The 19311-nt window shown below is 40.5% G+C and overlaps 1 protein-coding gene across 4 annotated transcripts in view; it reads left to right on the plus strand.

Annotated features, from left to right (window-relative positions):
• Mitofilin (inner membrane mitochondrial protein mitofilin) overlaps nucleotides 1-2992 on the plus strand; it is a 71904-nt gene extending 68912 nt beyond the window's left edge. For 2 of the 4 annotated variants that reach the window (XM_011144258.3, XM_011144259.3), the window contains exons 14-15: nucleotides 849-1044; nucleotides 2368-2992. In XM_011144258.3, coding sequence (XP_011142560.1) covers nucleotides 849-1044; nucleotides 2368-2505 — 334 coding nt within the window. In that variant the 3' untranslated portion in view covers nucleotides 2506-2992. Of the gene's footprint in view, nucleotides 1-848; nucleotides 1045-1643; nucleotides 1882-2367 lie in introns of those variants that run through there. The other 2 variants (XM_011144260.2, XM_011144261.2) reach the window with 2 other exon arrangements.
• The last annotated feature ends 16319 nt before the right edge of the window (nucleotides 2993-19311 follow it).

Genomic DNA, 19311 nt, shown 5'->3' on the forward strand with positions numbered 1-19311 from the left:
AGATCCAATAATGGCTCCTACTTCCGGTTAGGCTGTTTCAGCTCGAGCACATCGTATTTATACATCATGACTGTTGGTTTGGAGGAAAATTAGCAATTCAGCTACGTTAAATACAACAGCAATTTAAATGCTGAAAACATATATGTTATATAGAAGATATACAGAATGCCCGGGATCTTTCGGAAAAATTGTGAAGATTAATCAGATCAAATCGAGAAGAAAACCATTTTGCAAAAATCACAATAGTTATTAAGCTATGAATGATTGAAAATGACTATATCCAGAAGCTCTCTCAATTAATAACTTGAAAATTTGCGCACTTATTTGCAAATTAAATGGTGAAGGACATTTTTGTTCAGAATGACCTAACCTACAATTGTACGACGGCTATTATGTCTAGCGATAGATATGAGTACATTGAAGTTTGAACTCTGAATCTTGAACCTGTCGCTAAGCACAACAGCCGTCATATAATTGTAGATTAGATAATTCTGAGCAAAAAAGTCTTTTACCATTTTGCAAATAAGTACGCAAATTTTCAAGTTATCAATTAAAAGAGCCTCAAGATGTAGTAATTTTCAATCATTAATAATTTAATAACCATTGCGGTTTTTGCAAAATAACTTTTCTTCTCAGTTTGATCCGATTAATCTTCACAATTCTTCGTTTTCGAAAGATCCCGGACACCCTGTGTATATGCACTATTGTTATATCGTTGTATTTAACGGCGGAGGGAAGGGGTATCATACCTTACCGCACTATGTTTATAATTATTTAGACGTTTGTGCATGTAAAAAGTAATACACTTGGGCTCGCCGCGACGTTCCGTTCTGCTCGGCCTGTTCCAGGTATTGGCTGGATCGCGGGGACTTCAAAATGACCCTGCGATACATGAACTTGCTGAAGGGTGCGCCTAGAAGCGTCGCCCGGGACTGGATGAACGAGACCAGAATCCTGCTGGAGACGCAGTTGGCGGTCGACACCCTGCTGGCGCACGTAGGTGCGACCGGTCTCTTCTATCTCGGTGCTGAAGGCTCGCCCAAGGTCAGTGCATCGTCTGTAAGCCTTAAGCGGCCGGCGCGTTTAGATACGCTCTCGCAATCACGTCGGAGAGACAAACGCGCGTTTCCCGGATAATTAATAGCCAGCTCGCCGCGGACAACGATAGCCGGCTATTAAACGGCACATTCCTGTGCATGGCCATTCTGATAACAATTGCAATGCTCGAGCCGGAGCGCGACTCGTTATGTTTATGAATATCTGTCAGCCCGCGAGAGATTTGTTCGTCCCCTTATTTATCTGTCGCGATTATTTACAGTGATTTAGCGGAGACGTCTTTCTTTCAGAAACGAGTCAGGACCAATTCTTTCATTCTTTTTTGTTTTCTTTTTTCTTTGTTATCGTCCGCAGCTGGTGTCTTTCTTTCTCTCTTGTCTGTTGTATGTCCGTTGATTTTGTCGATGCACCGGCACTTTTCCTCGTGTCATGATTCGTGATGTCACACGAGGGAGAAAGCCTCTTTGTTGGTCGGCGGTCTTTCCCGACACGTGGGACACAGGGAGCGAGTTTACCGTAATCGGAAACGGATCCGTGCGAGCGTGTCTTCACGTTCTCCGTTCGATGTGTTGTCCGAATTGTTTCAGCAGAAGTAAAGCGGCCGTAACATGCAGAGAGAAGACAGTCCCGGACCACCAATGAGGGCGTCCATGGAGGAACGCAGCGGGGCCGACAGAGGGGAAGAGGGAAAGGCAGAACGAACGGAGGGTAATAGGGAAGGAAGACTATACAGAGAAAGAGAAACCGCTGCTAGCCTTGTATAATGAATACAATGTCTTTTCTAGCAATTAAAAAATAGGAATATCGTGCCCAGTGAAACGAAAATATGCGGTGGCAATTTTCTCTGCCAGTCCCCGGGCACCCATCTCCTCATGATCCTTGCATGGAAATCACACCGCCATCTCTCTCTTTCGCACGCGCGCGCGCGGGAACGTGCAGCCCGCGCGCGTGACGCCATTTCCTGGACTAGAATTTTTTGATAAAATGCAAATCTCGTACTTATATACGCAGCCGAGCGTATCAAAGATCTCGAGCGAGTTGTTGAACGGAACAAGCCGAAGTGAGAATCGCGCCGTCTCCTCGTTTCGGCAATGAGAGGAGAAATCCGTGAGATCTCAAGCGGTTCTCTAGGTCGAACGGTACGTATTTGACTGGAATAATAAATAAACCGTTGTTAGCTCCGCGCGTTAGGTCTTCGTCGCTTCTCTCTCTCGTTCGATCACCCACCGCCGGGAGGTTTGTGCCGACATCATTGTAAAAATTGGAAATAAAGGTGTTTCTTGGCGTAACGCGTAGTGTTCATTGTTTCAGAAAAAACTTGCTGCGACACAGACAACCAAGAGATTTCTACCAACGTTCGCACCTGTGAATATTGAATCTGATGTCTCCATTAATATTCTAATGTTCTCGTATTTATTTTTACAATATCTTTTTAAAGGGCAAACATAGAGTTCTTATTTTGAGTTGATCACCGTATTATTATTATACAGAGTGTCTTTAATGCAACACTCGCGTATCCGGTAGAACGGATTAAACTAAATAGAAGAGTCCTTCACCGTTTCTCAAACTTCGCAGTAGTTATTGACTATATCATTTGTTAGTTATTCTTAGTACAATAACTGACGATCATGATTACTATCAATTATTAATTAAGGTTGTTAAAGAATAAAACAGCAAATTTACCAACGCGCATAGAAAGTGGTAACACGAGCTTTACAAGCTGCGTCAGATGATGCGTGATGTTGAGCAGTAGAAGTGTGTTCTTCGTTCCTTTGCACTTGTTTGCTGATTTCTTTAATTAATTACCTTTAATTAATGCCATTTATTACAAGATACTTTTAATATTTATTGCGGAATTTGCAAGATAGTATAGATTCCTTCCTTATTCAGTTTGATGATCTTTACACATACACGAGCGTTGTGACATTCATTATCAGGCATGTTATATATTAAAAATACATATAATGTATAAATATATATATGAAATATAAATATAAAATATTATTTTTGTTTTTTTTCTTTGTATTTGCTTTTACTACTTTTTATTATTATCATTCTGTGTGTATTATTTTGCATACTTCATTTCCGATTTAGCAGCAACGTTTATTTATTGCTGCATGTGCTTATTCTTAATACTGTGATATTTCTTATGTTTATTGATATTTTATGCATTCTCGAAAACTAGATAATGTTCGAATTTTCTACACAGACTTTAATCATTATTGTGATGGTAAATTATCTTCGAGAAAAGAGGTATACAGGTCTCCGAAACTGCTACCGCTATGTTAAAATGGGTCACTGGACTTTTTCTTTTCAGCCAAGAGAGAGAGAGAGAGAGAGGGAGAGAACAAGTAGAGTTATTTTGGTCTAGAACAGGTACAATCTACGAATAAAGCATTACGCCGTACGTCGAACGTCTGCTCACGGACAACAGAGGGTTTGAGGAGAAGCCGTGAATGGCTTCGAAATGGTGTCGTTTGTCAATTTACGATAACATCGTTGACCGCTATTATGTCGCCCATAATTAGTCAGTCGATGTCCTCGATAGGTCAACGCATATCTAGGCCATTTTCTGGACTAGAACTTCTTGATAAAATGCAAATCTCATATCTATATGAAATCAAGCGTATCAAAGAATTCGAACGAGTCGTTGAATGAAAACCAGTTGAAGTGAGGATCGCACCTTTTCCTCGCTTCGACAACGAGAGGAGAAATCCGCGAGACAAGCAGTTCGTCAGATCGGATGGTACACATTTGACTGAAATAATAATTGGACTTTGAAATAATTTGACTGAAATAATGAACAAAATTAACAAATAAATAATAAATAAATAAATACTTTGGCCTGTGTGAAAGAGAGAGAAAAAGACAGGTGCTATCTCCTCTAGCCTCGACGGTTCTTCTGCAAGACGACGTCCTGCTCCTTCTTCTTCCCCTTTGCATAGTCTCATCAGAGCGAGAATTTCAAATTAGATGTTCCAGCGCGTATCTCGCGCCGAAGTGTCTCGGCACGCCGCACGGTCAGACTTTTATTTCTGCTCGTTCGCGCTGCTATTCCTGTTCCAACAGCTCAAGCATCAAGCGGATCGTGACGACGAATATCAACGTTCCGCGGCTCGGTTGCAAACACGTCACCGAGCGCAGTGTAAATATCAGAGAGAGAGAGCCCATTCCGTGCGCAGGGAGACGGCGCTTAAACGCTCGGCCCCCGCATGTTATCGCGCTCTCGAAAACATACATATACGAATGCACCGTGGATGTTTAAATTATCGCTCATCACACGTGCTCGATAATCGCTTTTACTCTCAGCATCAGTTGCGCACCTTCTTGCGTATCTTATCACGGCACGCGCCTAAGGATCGCAGTTCCTGCGTCCTCTCCCGCGAGACCGCGGCTTCGATAATTACTCAGCGCGCGCGTGTCTGTGTCTCCGTCGAACTCACGCCTTGTCTTGATTCATCCGCCCGTCCCACGCGAGTCGAGTACCTTTGACTTTATAACTGGATATTATTCTGCCGTGTGCGCGAACTAACTAACTACTGTCGCCGTCGTCGCAGAAAGCACATCGATCCTCGTCGCTTCTCTCTGAACTCATGTTCAGACGGTTCGTGCTGATATCAATGTAAAAAATGGGAATAAAGGTATTTGGTGACGTAACGCGTAGTGTTCATTGTTCCAGAAAAAACTTGCTCCGACACAAGAGACTGAGAGCTTTCCACCTCCGAAAAGTCATTCGCAGTTGCGAATGTCGAATCTGATGTCTTTGTTAATGTCTTGACGTTTTTGCATTTATTTTTACAATACTGTTTTTAAAAGGCAAACATAGAGTCCTTATTTTTATTTGGTGATCGTATTGTTATACTATACAAAATGCTTGACACAACTCGCGTACAGTAGAGCGGATTCAACTGAATTGAAAAGTTCTTTACCGTTTTCCAAATTTTGCAGTAGTTATTGCTAGTATTAATTATATTATTCGTTAGTTGCTTTTAATACAATGACTAATGATGATTATTATTAGTTATCAACTAGAATTATTAAAGAATTAAAAATACGTAACGTTGAGCGATAGAAGTGTGTTCATTTTACTGTTTCTTTGCACTCATTTACTGATTTCTTTTTTCTTTTTTTTTTTCGATGCACTGCTATGTTAAAATAAATCACTGGAGCTTTCATTTCGACCAAAAGAGAGAGAAAATAAGTAGAGTGTTTTTTTTTTTTAGAACAGAGACAATTTAGGAATAAAGCATCATGCCGCGTGTCGAACGTTTGCTTGCAGACAATAGAAAGTTTGAGGAGAAGCCGTGAATGGCTTCGAAATGGTGTCGTTTGCTAATGTACGGAAACGTCGTTGGCCACTATTATGTCGTTCATAATTAGTCGGCCGACGTCTTAAATAGGTCATCGCATATATTTACGTTTCCTGAAAGTATACCGTTTAGAAAACCTGTAAATGGATGGCAATGCGGCGGTAACAAAGGAGGACGATTCTTCCCATCGAACTCGTTGTAGTCTTCTCGTCAATCCTACGATTACATCCTGATGTCCTGTGGTTGAAGAAGAAAAGAATGCGCTAAACTACATTTTTCTTCATTTCCGCAACCATCTCGCACGTCAATCACGCGTCCAGATCCTGTAGAATTCCTCAACATTTGTCGCTATTTTTTAAAGTCAATCTCAATATAATTTCAGCCATTTTTTCAATTGGCGACGATAATAAAAACTCAGTTTGATAATTTCGTCCTTAGAGCTCTTTTCACGAATGACAACGTTAATTAACGATGGCTTCGTCATCCACGAAACCTGTGCCTTGTTTTTGACACGAAAAGATTTTGCCATTCTTGATAAAAAGAAGACAGAGGAAGATTACATGGCGATAAGTAATGCATTTGTTTCAACATCGCGAAATATGCCGCAGCGACGGAATGTATTGTGTTTGTTAAATAATAATTCGAAGAGAGAGTTCAGTGACGAGAGAGAGAGAGAGAGAGAGAGAGAGAGAGAAAGAGAGAGAGAGAGAGAGAGAGAGAGAAAGAGAGAGAGAGAGAGAGAGAGAGAGAGAGAGAGAGAGAGAGAGAGAGAGAGAGAGAGAGAGAAAGAGAGAGAGAGAGAGAGAGAGAGAGAGAGAGAGAGATGCGAGGGCGCGGATAATTGCGCCAACTAATGACGTTCATGACACTACTCGGAAAACACACTCAGCACGGCTTCGTTACAATACGCCGGAGGTAAAACGAAGCGGGAGGACGCACAGGGTGATGCAGGGTCAGGTGTGTGCGTGGAATACAAAGTCGTCGCAAAAAAAAACGCGGTCATCAGCGGAACTAATTTCAACTCCTAAATTCGCCCGTTGTATTCCACAGTCTCCGGTGACCCGAACGATTTTCAGTCTCAACTTTTGAATCAGCATTATAATAAAGAATAACACGGCGGACGAAGCATTAATGTGTCGGATATTAGTGTCGGAATTATATATTATCATAGTTGACGAAAGTAATCAGCAGATGAATAATCAAAATAGATTAATCGTTATATTTGTCATTATGAATAATTTAACCAATTTGTTGTGTTAATTACTAATCAATACGTAATCAGTCGAATCAAAATAATTGATGGAAATAATCATTTAATATGCAATCCGATCTACTCGATGTTAAAGCTTCTTATCGCTCGTCGCGGCCATTTTGATTGATGACGTCGAAAGCAAGAAAATACATGCTCAAGATTCCTGCAAAATACGTTGGCCTAAAATAACATAATCACGAAATAATGTAACAGTCCATAAATAAACGTAAAATTAGTAACAATGCGACCTATTTTTTTAACCTATCTTTTTTCATAATGTCATGTTAATTTTGCTGTTATTTATTGAGTGTGTTAAAGCAAAACAAAAGTGTTTGGACAGTTCGATAGATTCGCTCGATCGATTGGAAATGTCATTTTTAACGACACACCTTTTTGTTTCACCGCAATCTTCGGGAATTTTAAACGCGTACTTTCTCACTTCGGACGTCATCAATCAGGAAATCCTCTAGTGAATAGCCAAGGGGCTCCTGGTGCTAAAAATCCTCCCGTGCCATTTTCGGATAAAAAGATATTTGGACGTGTGAAAGAATACTTCAGACTACTAGAGCACACTTGTAAAATGCTCCAAAAGCAATGCTTCTCTCTTGACCAACAGCCGTAAAATGTCTGTGACATGAGACTTGGTTGTGTGAAATGATTGCGCATGCATATGACCAGACGTCACATCAGTCATTCTGCGGCTGTTGATCAACTCTGTGGGCCTGGACATACAGAAAACATTAAACGGTTTAAGACATGAGCAATAAACAAATCAACCATCGAATATTCTTGAGCCGTAAGAATAGTCAATTTCGATTAATCGATTTCCTCTCTGCTTGCAGGATACTTTTCAAAGCATTTCGCAAATATTCTCGAGCGATCTTCCCTATGGATATAGGTGTTCTTCCCTATGGATATCTCACTTCCCTGGAAACGACACGCCGACGTTTCCAGTGTGTCATTTCTCGCCTCTGACGTCACAGTCCAACATAACCGCGGCGAGTTCTCCGGGGGGAGCCTTAATATATACTCACCGTATCAGTCAACCAAAATCTCTCTCGATGAACGCCAACACGTTCGCGCGAAGGAAGAGAAAAATTCGGGAGAGTCACGCGCGCGTGCATACGTGTGTGTCCGCATAGCGTGTAATAAAAATTTCATGCACCATGCCGAGATGCATGAAACCGAGCGGCGGCCTGGTCGTCTCGCAAATGCGATTTCCTCTGCACGCGCGGGGAGCTTGCACGCGAATTTCAAAAGAACCGGCTGCGGTGCGGCCTTTCGGGATCCTCGAGGAGACCCGGCCGCGAGGGTAATAAAGCCGCCGCGAGCGGCGTATCTTCGTATAAAACATCGCTTTGCGTTGTTTCGCTGCGGCAAATAAAGATCCCGCGAGGTCGGATAAAATAGTGCCGGGCGCGGGCGGGCGCAAAGATACCGAGGAGCCACGCTAATTGGCGACGTTAATGACACTCGCGGCCGCTGCGCTTTAATCTAATAACGGGAGCGCTCTCTGCAAAGGATAATCACCCTCTTGTCTCTCTCGGGCAACGCCAGTCCGCCGCGCTGCCGCCACCGCGGCTGGGAAAAAGTTTATGCCGTAAAGCGACATTGCCGAATGAATATATCTCCCGCGGACGTTTCAGTCGCGCAACAAAGTGGCTCAATTAACTGTCTACTAAAGACACAACGGCACTTTGACGTCGCAAATTAATTCAGCGACGGAGATACCGACGGCGTCCCCTTCTTGGCGTAATCTTGCGGATTTCTCCCGGATAAACCGGTCAAGGCGTCTTCTCTAGGCGGGGAAAAGTTTCGCGGATCGAACCGACTTGTTTTGATGCGAGTAATTTCATCTGACTCGGAGTGTATTAATTGTTTTCTATGGCCAGAAATCTGAACGATGGTTATGGAACATTCCTTTGGCGTGATCTGGAGAGATCCTGCGCCTTACATGATTTTACTGTCTTTACGAGAACTAAGAAACATTCGTTTCTCCGTTTATAACTGTTTTAACCAATGTTACTTATGTATTTTCATTTCCTTGTAGATATCAGCTTCTCCGTTTCGGCAGATACTTACTTACGTGTGTACTGGAACTTTAATATAAAATAAACATCAATTTTTTGACATATGTATAAATTATACAGAACAATCACGGAAAATGAAAAAGTAAAAAGTATATATTTTTCAATAGGTGCTAAACCCATTAAATTTGTTGTAGGGTATTTAAAAAATATGATTTTCGCCGATATTTTTTTACAACATCGCAAAATATGCGGGAATGAATTTTGCAGTTATGTAATTCCATCATACCAGAAATAATGGAAAGCGTAAAAAGGTCATTTATTTTTCGTAATTAAAACTCTGTTTAGACCGGTGGACGTCACTTTGAATGCCTTTTAAAATAAACTTTTGTGTTGAGAAGCATAAATTTTTTACTTTTCCGTTTTCCTCAAATATATGCATATCCTATGTGAAGAATTATTTGTAAATCAAATTGTAGATTGCTGAAATCCGCTGGTTAAAATTGCCCCAAAAAAATATATAATTCCATTTGAAAAAATTATCCTGACTTTGAAATCATTGAATAAAACGGCTTCGGGATGAAACGTTTTTATAATTGTTTCCTTGAGCAGTGCGATGTTTTCTTCAAACATTTTTCCGTATCGTCAAACACACAACAGAAATATTTCAGTCAAGATACACAAAATACCCTGTACATTGTATGAAATAATTTGCTGAACACATTTCGCTGAGGCAGATAAAAAAAAAGAAATTAAAACCCTCCTTAACCCTTACGATCCGTAGAAATCACTATGGTGATACGGCGCGACAGCGCCGTTATGCTCACATTTTTTGCCAATTGACAAAATTTTACTCTTTAAGAAACTATCTAGAGTGTAATAATTAATATCACAATTTCGATGTTGCACTGTTATACGCTTGTCACTCGATATTTTAGTCCGAAATCTCTCGGGTCTTTGAATGCAATGCACAATTTCCAAGATCAAGGCGAAAATCCGGCTCCCGGCAACGAGTCGGGTATTAATTTACAATCAATTTGACATCGGCGCATTTATGATAACGGCCGCGCTTGTAATACCGGCGCGTCGAGTCGACGTCGTTCGACGTCGAGTTTAATCCAGGACGGATGCTAGGGGCGCCTCCGTGCGCCTGACACCACAGCTATCATCCTCGAAACAATTGCATTGACATTCATAACTGGCCCTGGTCGATCTATCGTCTGAATTAGGAATCACTCGGTGATCCGTGATGCCAGCTACGATTGCTTCGAGCCGATAGGATGCTTCGATGCGCCGGAAAACGCCGAAGCATACACCGCGATTCGCTGCGAAGCTGTCGAGGATGCATATTTTCAACGTGTGACATGAGCATGCGCTCGTCCCTTCAGCTTTTAGCTTCCCGATTCGAATGACCAAATTCTTCATTTCATGTGCTCGAAGCGCGAACCTCGTTTCTTCCCGAGAGAACGACTTTGATCTGCGTTTTAAGAGTATCGGATCAATCCAAAAGTTCCCTTCGATTTTTTAATCGTACGTAACTTTATGCAACGGAAACAAATTACTAGTCGATCAATTACTGTTATTGTCTACAATTTTGCAATCCTCCGTTAACGTTTTGTTTAGTATTTATATATCTTTATCGCAGAAAATTCAGCAACGAAAACAGCAGAAAGTCGAACCGAACTTTTCGACTGACCCAATAAACTGGGCGTCCTAAAACTCGCGACTGTAATTTTGCCGAGAGATTCCGTGAGGAATCTAAAGCTCACTTTTCTTCAATGAAATCGAGGCATCAATAATTTCCGAGATATAAGCCACTGAAAAAACGGTGCTTTTCGCAGACTAAGTTTTGGACGATCGAATGGGTAACGGAATTCTTTTTTTCGATCAGTTTCAAGTTGGACTTAACTTTAACAAAATTTTGCTTGGTAGCTTGGCTGCAAAGAGATATGTTATATTGAAAATGGAAAAGGCGCCATGAATAATGATTTTTTCAGACATTTCCAATAAAAATATTTGAGACTGCCTGTCGTGACCATTCTAATTTATGAAAAAGGAAAAGGAAAAGGAAAATTTATGAAAAAGGAAAAAGAAAAGGAAGAAAATACATGCTCGAAATATTTGTTAAATTTGTAAGATGAAGTCCGAACATGCTCCTCTTTTATTCTAACAACCAATGTATAATCGTAAAATTTACGCGACAGAATCATAAAAGAGATAGATTAAAAGGGCAAATGTTAATCTTACAATAATTTGTTGATCGTCAGAACAGAAGGGAAGCGTATTGAGATTATTTTACAAATCTGCTCGTTCGATTTCAAATGTCATTTGACGGATATATTTTTTCTCCCACCATATTCCGCGAGAAAAATGACAAACAAATTATCAAGGCTCCGCAGATGCGCAATCAACAGCAGATTACGAGAACTAATTAGAGTTCATGTAAAATGTTGATTGCGAAATCCACGAATAAGAGAAAATAAAATAGTATCAACCCTCCAAAGAAATAACGAAACATTCGTTCGTCCTGACGTCCGTTCCTTCTGAGAGGGAAAATTCCCGACAAATTTAACGCGCGACAAATGGCTTTTGTGATTTACTGTTATTGCGCATTCTGCAAGAATTCCCGACTGATATCGTCAGGCAAGAGAGATCGAGTAGCCGGAAGTCTCAACCAGTTCGGAGAGCCTCCGGGCAGAATGAAGACCGCGAGCCTCGTGACACTCCGTGCAGTAATCAGTCTCTCGTCCTTCAAGCCCTATTTACCTCCTAACGCTGCGCCGTTTCGCCCATAGTTTCAAGATCCGTCCCGAAATCCATCCTAGTCAACCTCCACGGCATTCCTGTGCTCGCCGGGCGATATTCCCACGTCGTAGACGTAGGAATGCAACGACGACAAATCGAAATAACAACGGCGCAATTTCATGGCGGGCCGGTCGTCTCGGCGGCGCGGCGCGGCGCGGCGCGGCGCGTCATATATCGTCTGAGGGATAATCACTGTAGCGGAAGGACGACGTCTCTCGCTGTCGAACGGACCGTCTGGAATTCCCGGATCGAACGCCGAGGCGAAGCGTCCATTCTGCGGATGCCAAGGTGAACGTACACCGGCGACGGGTGAGTACGTGAACACGCGCGCGCGCGAGCGCTCATCCCCTCGACGACCCGGGGTGCAGTTGCGGCAGGATGCACGTGGCACTGGGCCGTGAAGTAATAAAGGAGTCGCGATATGCTGCGGAACGCGCTGCAGGAAATGCACACGCGCCACTCTGGGGCATGATCCGGCATATAATAGCACCGCAACGCGACAGCGCGGAGGTGTGAAATACGCGTGGGAGACCGGCAGGACACGTGGGGATTACGTGGGTCGGGCGTATTAAAGATTGATCGAATTACCTTTGTCGGCGGCCCCCGAGCCTTTCCCTTCGCTCGTTCCGTCGGAATCACATAAATCGTATTTCTTTTCGTTATTCTTCGTGATACACAGCCTGAGATTACGATGAGACAGAGAGAGAGAGAGAGAGAGAGAGAGAGAGAGAGAGAGAGAGAGAGAGAGAGAGAGAGAGAGAGAGAGAGAGAGAGAGAGAGAGAAATCGGGGGATCTTCTTCGGGGGAAGGTGGCGGGGAGAGGTAAAGTGAAAAGCGAAATATATCGTCATTGTCGAAAACACGCATTGAACGAAATGTTTTCGAAAAAATCTGTCGGGAAGATATTCACGGGAAGATGTAGAGAATTCGTGACGTTATTCAAATTTCCATAAGCTACAATTCAGTGTTTATAAAAAAGATCTTTTAATAGTCCAAAAAGGGACTATTGAACAGGTGATTATCGGCGATGTTATTTGAAGCTTTGTAAGCTTCGTGGGTGTCGAAGATGAGGCTGAATATTTACGTTCGTGAGATGAGAAAAACTTCTCTGTAGTCTATAAATGTACTATTAAGACTGTTATTTTCTCATTGTGGCCAGCTTGATTTATGACGTTGGAGCAAGAAAATACACTCTAAAAATTCTTCCGAGATACGACGAAACAAAAAGCCACATCCATGAAGATGACAACTGCAATCAATTGAGCGGATCTATAAAATAATCTGGACACTTTGCTTGTGTTCTAACAATCAATAAATAACTGCGAATTTAACGTGATAGAATTATGAGGGGGAGTAAGGCAAAAAAGTAAGTTCTGTGACACGTTAATTTTACGATTGAAAATTTGTTACAGCACTGTATGATTAAATATATTTTTTATTTTATTTCACAGAACATTGATAGGATATTTTTATTGTATTTTACTTCATCCATCTCCCTGGAGAAATCCATTTTCTCAGAAACATTTTGTACAATTAGTATTGTTCAGAATTGGATAATGAAATTAATTAAAGTCAAGATAAAATGTTAATAACTTTTTATATTACATATATAACTCAACTTGGTTAATTTTAAAAAAGAATTAACTTAAGTTATCTTAAGGCACACATAACTGTTAATTTCTGACGTTTTTCTACTTCAGTTAAAATATCGATCGAACATTAAAATTATTACGGGCTGCTTAGTGTGGAATAAAATAAAAAATAATGATAAAAAGTTTTCTCGTAAAAACCTCTGAATTATTTCACAGAAACTCACTTCACAACACATGGTTTACAAGTTAATTATACAAGAGCACATACACGCATGCTGCTTTAAATAATTAATTTTTAATTTTAATAGTTTAATTTAATGTTGACTCAATTTTCTTTTATAATTCTACTTCCCATTCAAGCAACTTTTCTAACTTGACTTAATTTTACAGATCCTCGACTTTACACTTGATTCAGTTCGAAAGATATGTTAACTCCCATCCCCGTTGTTGCCATATTTTTGTTAATTTCATCGATGCAGACTCATAGATTGCGCATTTCCAACGCGGACGTAGCGCGTTACGTCGCACGTCGAACTGGCCATTCGTGTCTAACGTTCGCTACGTTAATATTAATGCGAACGGGATACGCGTGCGCAATTACCGTTCGGCATCAATGAAAATTTATTTTAAAGTCTCGCGCGGGACGCATCTCTCCCTCTTAGCGTGCCGGCCAAAGGGGCTCGCGTGCGTCACCATCCATTACTTCTGTACGCGACGTGCCTTAATGGTCGATATGTTCCGACAGAATTTGGAATTTACACTCACCGGGCGGGCGCTGGCGTTTTTGCAGCGGCGCGGCGCAATTGAAAGATCGGCTTCAAACGAGAATCCGATAGTTTGATCGTGGCGCGCATTCTTGCGAGAAGCGCACGTTCCCCGATGAGAGAAGCGGACGGGAACGTTTCCGCCGACAAAACCCGCTCTAAAAGGTTCCCGACGGGGCGTCGCGCGCTCTCTTGTAAAGAGTCTCCCGAGGGAGCGCTTTTCCTTCTCCCCCGTCGTCGCGTCCGATTTTAATAAACGCGACGGGCGGCCGTTTAATTGTCACGGGCACATTGAACATTTAGCATAAAGCAATTATCATTAATTAATCGGCCGGCCAGGCGATAACACGGTGGCGATGGCCGGTAAAACTAATTTTACCAGAGCGCTGGTTACGCGAACGTCATGAATTATTCGACGTTCTTCGCGATTAATTAATCGACAGCGAGTGGGCGCGCGCGTGCTTGTTCGAACGTCGTGGGCGATGAGATTAATTAAATTTTTTGTTTGCCAGCGCGAGAGAGCGGCGCCTCTAAAGAAATCCCTCGCGTTAAACTGCCGCGAGGACGACGACAAGGCGAAAAAGTAACGCTCGCGTAGTGCTTGAAAGGCTACTCACGTGTATAAAGGACACGTGTACATATATGCATGTGTGTGTGTGTGTGTGTGTGTGTGTGTATGCGCATGTGCGTGCGTGAGTGTGTTGTTGTTTCGCCGTCAGCGTTTCGACAGCGCGACGACGCGCCGTTAAACGTCAAGCCGCACGGCGTACGTAGAATTTTTACTTGCTTTGCACTTTAGACACGTTGAAGAGGGCAAAGTGTTACGCCCGCGTGCACGTATGTGCACGCACGCGGATGTATGTGTGTGTGCGCGCGCATGTCGATTCTCGGGTTTTATCTCGGAGCATTTACCGGCGAGATTTTCCGGCGCATTCGGTTTTGCACGGGCTGTTTCCAATTATCCGGCGTAACTGGTGTTTTCGGATTCGAAGGGAAAGAAAAAGGAGGAAGCGGCTCGGTAAAAAGAGTACGCATGCATGCGAAATCATCGCGTCGACGAGACGACTAAAGCCGAATCGGAGGTAACATTGTTACACTGTTGTAACAATTGAAAACGTTTGGAAACACTGCTGCGCCTAGAACCACGGTCTTTTCGCTAGTAATCAACAAAATGAGCTATAAATATATATATATATATATTTTTTTTTAATGTCACGTCTATTATATATTTTTAAAAAGATTTGATTTGATTTGGTCAAGTTAAGTTAGATTAAAAATAAAAGCTTTACTTTGATGAAAATTTGCAAATTTATGCGAAATAGTCTAACTATAAATGTGGCTTTGTACGAAAAGTACCATTCGATACAGTATATAATAATATAAATATAATTAATAATAATATAATTATATAATAATATAAAGCAAATATTTTTTAGTTATCTCCTACAAAAAACTTAAGCCTCTCTTTAAGCTCTTAAAAATTTGTATGTATATACAATAAGAATGCTCTAACTTTTGTTAATTTATCGATCTTGGAAATTTCAAAATTATCAAATTAACAAAAGTCAGAGCGCTATTATAACAATATATTCCTGAGACCAAATAGAGTAAAAATGTGTAATACTATTTTTTCTTTCAATGGTTAGCGAGATACCGTAAGTTAAATGTTGAAAAAGTTATCAAGCTTTCCTTAAATATCTCAAAAAATATTAGGTAAATAAAAAAATATTTCAGGCAAAAGTTGTTTCTTTTTACAAACTCTATCCAACGATACCCACGTTGCCATTTAAAATTTTCAAGTTTTCTCCAGTTTCGGGTATTTCTGGAAGTTGCCCAAACATAGAAATATCACTATCAGAAACTTCAGACCAGCTTTCATGAGAAACATGTTTTTCCAACTTCATACCATCATCTCTTTTCAAAATACAAGAGGTGGTCGTAAACACCCTGTGTGTATGGTTTGATTTGTTAATTACTACGAAAAAGATCGCTTTCGGTGCAGTAGTATTTCCAAACATTTATCCTTCTCCCTCCCTTTATCCCGCGTTATAACGCGGCTATACTCGAAATGCAGATGCGTAGTGTATGCGTGCGGTACTGCGGAGATACCGCGCCATAGTTATTTCAACTAACGAGCTGCAGCTGATAGCCAGGGAATGCGGAAGGCGGTAACAATCGAGCTATCAGAGGCCACATATCGTTTCGATCAGTATGAAACGGGAATTATTCCGGTGAATTTGGAAGAGCGCATATTTTAAAACCATAATTATATAAACGGCCAGCGGAATACGCCGAGAAATAGAACATCAGTTTCATCTGCTCGTTCGTTGTGTGTGAAAAATTAAAAAATATAAAATATGGAGAACTATATTTAAAGAAGAATCAGCCGAAATAATTTAAATTAAGTTATACGAACTCAATTTCACAATCGTACATAGCGAAATAATTATGGTGATTCTTGCGGAAGTATTCTGTTCCTTTAATCTCTCGCTTGATTAATACGCGGCAAAAATTTTGTTCAAGAGACAATCATAAAAAGCTGACCCTCCCCTTTCAACAAATTTTCAGTCATGTTTATCACGTAATTTATATTATCTTCCAGCAGAGGTAGAATTACATTTGTTTTGTGCGGTTAAATAAATGTTTTAATATTCGAAAGAGAATACCTAAACCTATATACACAACTACATGTCGATTTCGTCAAAAATCTTTCTGTCCAAACTAAATTTTTTTAGTCAGTAATAAAATTTCAAATTTCTACGCGCAATTGCTCTCTCTCTCTCTCTCTCTCTCTCTCACTCATCTGAAACTTTTTATTTAATTTAATATTTTGTAGATTGTAGGTTGTAGATTGCACACAGAAAAATAATAATTGTGTGAGATTTGGTTACTTTACTTGATTTCTTTTTTAGTACAATTGTTGTAAATGTGTTGATTTAGTTAGTAATTTGTTAATTTATATGTTAGCAATTAATAATTTTTAATTTTGTCGGGCAATTTTAGTAACAGATTTTAATCAATTTTTTGCTTCGAACTTCTAAGTTTGTTAAGTTGAGGTTATTTTTACTTAATTTAATACGGTTGCAGTTTGCGCGAGTTTGTACAATCGTGAGAACTAGTTTTTCAACAAATTTTTCTTTTACTATGCTTCAGTTTCGTTAATCTTCTCCTATCAACAAAATCTTTGCAGTTCATTTTCCCATGTAAGATTGTCGATCTGATTTGGTTTTTCCTCAATTTGTCACGGAAGATACAGGAAGATTTGCGTAACCCCGATCTTTTACTCCGTTCTTTCTCCGGTGTACCGAAAATAACGCGTGGAAATACAAGTGAAACTTGTAAATTTCCCGGCGCCCCGGCAATCTGACCGCAAAACCCTCGACCTGCAATAAATTTCCGCAGCTTAGGATCAACGATCATTTCACTTGGTTCGGGCAAAGTGCCATGAAAGGACATATAATTTCCGCGAGCGCAGTGACAATATTAGCATATTTATTGAACGTCAGTGTCGTCATCCTTGTGATCAGTCTTCGAAGTTAACGTGTCTCCTCTGTCGTGCCGACTTCTTCGACGTGAACGGTGATCCCGTAAAGGGTATAATTACTCCAACGATCCTAAAAGGGTCGTTTGGTTTTTCTCCGAACGGCGAAAGGCGATCCGTCATCCTTGATATCCTGCACGTGCCAGACTCGACTCGGTCGTCTAATGGAATTATGTTTAGAAACAAACGTCTTCCTCCCTCTCTCTCTCTCTCTCCTCGTCTAAGATTTTGCCGAAAGGACCGCCGTTGCGAATGCTACTTATCGTAATTTTTCCACCGATTTCCAATTACGTGAGGATTTAGTATTCGACGTCGCGGACGCGTACTCGTCCTTCCCTCTCGATCAGTTTTCAATTATTTTTATACATTATTACAACTTGATTCTGGCCATTAGTAATTTTATATACACTGCAATTGAGAGGGTTGAGGAAGTAAAAGGTAATATGTTGGCATTTTACGAATGATTAGCGATGAAATAAGTAATTATTATTTCCGTCCTTGGTAGAGAAAGAGGGAAAGAAGGGTGATTGTATGGTTCGACCTCTTGCTCGATATTCGCATATTTCCATCACTGCATCCTTGGTTAGTGACACGGAATGCCTTTGATCCGTAAGCGTTGCATATAACTATACGCTATATTTTTAATATACCTTCTCACCGACGTATATTTTACTGAAATTTTGCAATCTCGTTGGACAAAAAGGCCTTTGTCGAATCCGCTCGTTTTATAGTCATCAGAAAGAGGGGGAAAAGGCAGGGAGGAAGAAAAGAGAAGGCAACATATTACGTCATTATAATATATGAAACGTTTATTTCGAAAGCAGCACATAAGAGTTTTGTTTTAAAACTTCACGAACTTCAAAAAGATGCAGATGCACGCGCGAAGAGGAGAGAGTATTGATTTCCACAGAAACTTGCAAGCTGGACGTACGTCACATTTTTGGTAGAAACGACCCAGCTATGTAGATCATTAGTAGATCGAGCCGGGGATTTCGGCGTCGAATTTGATTGATAGATTTTTAGTGTTTCACAGCGCTTGACTTGTTAACAGCGCATTACGAAATTGATACGGAAGGCGCACGAATTTGCGTCGTGTAAGTTTAAACGATCGTTCGCGAGAATTTCCAATTTAAATGTAATCTTTAGAACGCGCTTAGTATGCACGCCGACCGAGTGCAACGCTTACTTTAAGTGCGTTTTCACGCGCGATATTGATAAAAATGAAGAAGAGAGAGAAAGGGGAAGAAGGAGAGGAAAGGAAGAGACGAAATGACTAAAAATGATATTTTTCACCTCGCGATGAAATTTTTAATTTACAAATTTGCATTTGATCCACGACGACGGAAGCAAATTTTAACGAGTATGCATAGAGAAGATGACTGAATGAAGATCCGTTGATGATACTTTTTTAACATAAATATAGATATAATTTTAACAAATTTCATAACGCGGACTCCCAAGTCGAAATTGTGATTCTACATCAAACCTGCGAATTTTGTTGAGCTTGAAGGACCAATAGAGAATTTCGAGAAGTAACGCCGTACAAGTTATCCTACTTTGATGCTGAAAATTACTATTTTTTATTATTTATTATTATTATTTATTTTTATTTGTTGTTCAAATATATCTCTCAATATTTCTACTACATTTTTATAATCTTTATTATTAATTTTACTTACGATATATTAATTGTGTGATTCGAATGCGCAGATAGAGTGTGAGATAACGAAATGTTAGATATTTAATATGACTAAATAATGATATTAATAAATAAGTAAAATAATAAATTTTCTTTTTCACAATTCTTTTTTATTATTTTTTGTATTGAAGTTGGGAACTTTGATAGGATTTGAAGATGTAGAAAGGGTGAAAAGGAAGGAGCTATAAGAGCTCCAGTCAAATGCTCAATAAAACTGCATATCAATAGAAATGTTTAAATTTATATTCAACGCAACAAGGTTAAA

The sequence above is a fragment of the Harpegnathos saltator genome, unplaced genomic scaffold (genome assembly GCF_003227715.2).
Source record: "Harpegnathos saltator strain DR-91 unplaced genomic scaffold, Hsal_v8.6 scaffold265, whole genome shotgun sequence".
NCBI classification, from domain to species: domain Eukaryota; kingdom Metazoa; phylum Arthropoda; class Insecta; order Hymenoptera; family Formicidae; genus Harpegnathos; species Harpegnathos saltator.